Here is a 3,962-nt window from a genome sequence, read left to right as displayed (position 1 = left end):
ATTCATTTCAATAAACAACATAATTATAGATTTTCGACATGCTTTTATTAAATTTACTATTCATAGAATTACAAAGGTATTAATAGCATATGAATAAATTAAATACTAGCAAAAACAAAATCCTTTTGTGTTTTTGTCATAACTTAGGATTTTATTTTTTTGGTTTAAATATCAATTTGAATGGATAAATTTCAACACAATTCAATAAATTACAAAAAAAAAAAAAAAAAAAAAAATATAACGCTAAAATTAAAACTACAATTAATAAAGAAATATATAAAAATAAAAAAAAAGCAATAAAAATTTTCATTTTTTTTTTTTTTTATTTTATTTTTTTTATCTATTTAATATACATGATTAAACTATATTTTTCGTATAAGTTATTAATTTTTCATATAGGATTATTAATTTCTTTTATTTTCCAAATATGTAAATATAGAGAGACATACACAAAAGAAACAATAAAAATACTGAGTGGTAACATTTTTATTAAAGACATTATGTTTATATAGATGTAAAATGTTTATTTAGGTTTAATGAGCATCCATTGCTTAGATTTATATGATATTAACTAATTAAGCACACAATTAAATTTAATTGAAACTTATATATAAAATTTTAACGATTTAATTTAGTAAAAATTTCTTTGTATTCTTCTAATATGTTATATACTTACGATTACCCTTTAAGATATAATTAAAAAATAATTTTAGTAGAAAAAAAACATTTATTAAAAATTATTGTGACAATCAATTATGTTTGACATAGCAATTTAAATTTTTAAATCAAATTTTAAAGAATTAAAATTAAAAAATCCTACATGTGTACTATAATAATGATCTTCATTGTTAATAGTATTTACTGTGCACACCTTTATAAATCTATGTATATAATTTTTCTCAAAACATATAAATTCAAAAAATTTACAAATTATGAAAGTATAAATGTGATTACATAATTATAAATTAACTGTATATTTTATTAAAAATAATTTAACTAATAATATCTAAAACATAACTCTTTATTCTATATGCCATATTTTCAACATCTTCTAGTAATGTAATATTTTCTGTCTCTAATAAATAATCAATTTTAGCTTTCGTCATATAAGTATAATTTATTTCATCTTCCTGCACATCAGAATTAAGAATTTGCATTGAGATCTCATAAACTAAATCCTTCTCAAGACCATAAATTTTCAAAATATTCGAAATTGTACTTTCTGATATTGGTTCTAAAGAGACAAGTTTAATGCATTCTTTTACTCTAAAATACATATTTCTAAGTTGAGGATATGACAATAAAATATTGTATTTTCTAGAGAAACCATTTATTGTTTCCATTATAAGTTTAGAATCACAGTAAACATCTATTGCTGTTTGGTAGTAACTTGCATCACATATTATATTTAGTAAATTTTCCAAGGTGTCATACTGTAATTTAGAATATAATCGAACATATTCCTCATTCTTCCAAGGAGGATTCTTAAATCTTTCATTATAAGCTTTTATAGCGCTTTCAACAGATTGACTTATTCTGGTAGCTATCTTTGTGACAACATTATCTAATAATCTGATATTTAGTATAATTAATTTTCTACGAACTATACCTAATATTTTAACCATATTATCTCTATTATCAATTTTTACTTCTTCATCACCAGTAATTAAACTTTTCAGTAATTCTTCAGTTGCTTCTCTCTCCAATTCAAGAATTCTTTTGAAAAGGTTTTCCCTAGTCTCAGGTGATTCTAAAGGAAATTCTAAAGTACGTTCAATCATTCTGTTTATTATATTAAGCATTTCAGGAAGAGGTAAACTTATTCCTTCAAAGTGAAATCTACTGTTAATTTTTTCAAGCATAGCTTCCATATCATCTGTAGCTTCTTCTATGTTATAATTTTCTTTATACACTTTATTAAATAATTCTTGCGATAAAACATACTCTGAATATGGGAATTTAGTTATGAAAATATCTTTTTCTATAAATGTCTTATCATATGTAGTTTTACTATAAAATGCAGATACATGTGGAACACTTTCTGCAAGATTTCTTTTTGATATTAATTTCATTCCATGATAATTTATTTGTAATATATGTTTTAATGATTTTGGTAATAAACGAAAGTCAAAAATATATATTATAAAGTAAGGAACCAATAATATGATATAAAAATTAAATGCTTTTAAGATATTCATTTTTATATAAAAAAAAAAATTAACTTATGTTATCCTACTCAATAATATACATGTAAAAGTTAATAAAAACATAAGCATATAATATTAAAATGTGTTCATCGTATATAAAGTAAAATGATTATAAATTAATACATTATAATTGCTTTTGTCAAAATATTCCATTAAAATTTTTTCACTTCTTTTAATATATCAATTTATTACTTATGGAACCTTACAAAATTTTTTTTCTAATTTATAATTTTATCTAATTTGCAATTAAGAATTTCTAATTTATAATTTTACCTTTTCTAATTTATAATTCTATGTTAATTTATAATTTTACTTTTCTAATTTTTAACTTCATTCTTTGCAATTTATTATTCTTTCTTAAATTTATTCAAATGGTTTATTTTATAAAAATAATCTTCATTTTAAATTTTTACCTAGCATTTTCTTTTTACTTACAATTAATTGAATGCTGAATTCAAATTTAAAATAACCTCATACTGACTTTGCAACATTAAATATCCGTTAAACTACAAAAGAATGTATTTTAGAATTAAGCTTTTCTATTAAAGATCATTTCAAAATAATGAAACTAAAAGTAATTCAAACAATTGTCAAATGGTGCTTAAAAAAAAAATAAGAATTTGCTTAATATTGAGTGTTAAAAATAAATTAAAACAATTGGGAGGATTCATATTGTAAGAATAACTTTATATTTTAACATAATAAAATCAAAAATTATATATACAATTTTTTTATTTAATAATTTTAATAAAAAGTAATATAAAACTAAATGATACATCATATTTTGTTTTGTAATTTTTTTTATTATAAATATCAATACATGTATTGCATGCATTAAAAAAATTTTAATAGAATAAATATAAAAATTACATTTAAAAAAAATAAAAACTCAAAAACAAAATGTATGAATATGTTGAAATATAAATTGACATAAAATTAAATAATTAAATTACCAGAAAAGGCACTGTTGAAAAATTAAAAAAAAAAAAATTGTTAAAAATATACAACATTTTGCTCTTTAAATTCTGTTAGCAGTAATAAAAATTTATAATAAAATAATTTTTTTATTAATTTTAATTTCAGTTTTACAAATATTTGAAAAGTTAAAATGAACATAAAAAAAATTTTTTCTTATGTATTACAAAATTTTTAATTATATGATGTGAATGACTATCTTTATAATATTGTAGTTTTTTGTTTTATTCTTTATTTTTATTTAAAATATTTTCATTGTTTAATAAAACTAAGAGTCAAAATTAGTTTCTATTTTAACTTCATTTTTTTCAACAAAATTCAAATAAGTTATAACTTAATGCTATTGAAATTTAGTTATTTTGAAATTTAGCATTTATTATTATATTTAAATTTTATATTATTTATTTTTTCTGTTTTAATATTTTTTTTGGGTTATAATTTAATATTATACTCTTTTTGGATATAAGTATAGAATTTATGATAAAAATATTTAATTTCTATTAAATTTTTTAGATTTTTAATATAACAATTTTATATAAATTAGTTTATTAATCTATGTGAATAAGTAACATCTTTACCAATTAAATTATTAACTTTGTGTTTAAAGGAATTTGCAGAGTATTTAACGGACAAATTAATGAGAGTATACATAGTTGTATATATTGATTTTATATTTTGTAAGAATTACTTTAACCATCATTTATTAACTATTCATTTAAAGACTTTTATGAAATATTTTAAAAAACAAATTAATAAAAAGATATTTATGAAAATGTCCAC

The 3,962-nt window shown here is 18.8% G+C and overlaps 1 protein-coding gene across 1 annotated transcript; it reads right to left on the bottom strand.

Annotated features, from left to right (window-relative positions):
- Positions 1-992: 992 nt before the first annotated feature.
- Positions 993-2,198, bottom strand: PGAL8A_00475100 (hypothetical protein; the record flags this gene model as incomplete). Its single annotated transcript, XM_028673531.1, has 1 exon — positions 993-2,198. One exon carries the CDS (start codon positions 2,196-2,198, stop codon positions 993-995), a length of 1,206 nt encoding a protein of 401 aa, XP_028529975.1.
- Positions 2,199-3,962: the final 1,764 nt, after the last annotated feature.

The sequence above is a fragment of the Plasmodium gallinaceum genome (assembly GCF_900005855.1).
Source record: "Plasmodium gallinaceum strain 8A genome assembly, contig: PGAL8A_v1_141, whole genome shotgun sequence".
NCBI lineage: Eukaryota > Apicomplexa > Aconoidasida > Haemosporida > Plasmodiidae > Plasmodium > Plasmodium gallinaceum.
Note: the sequence above shows the minus strand (reverse complement) of the source record. Positions and strands in the feature narration are given on the sequence as shown.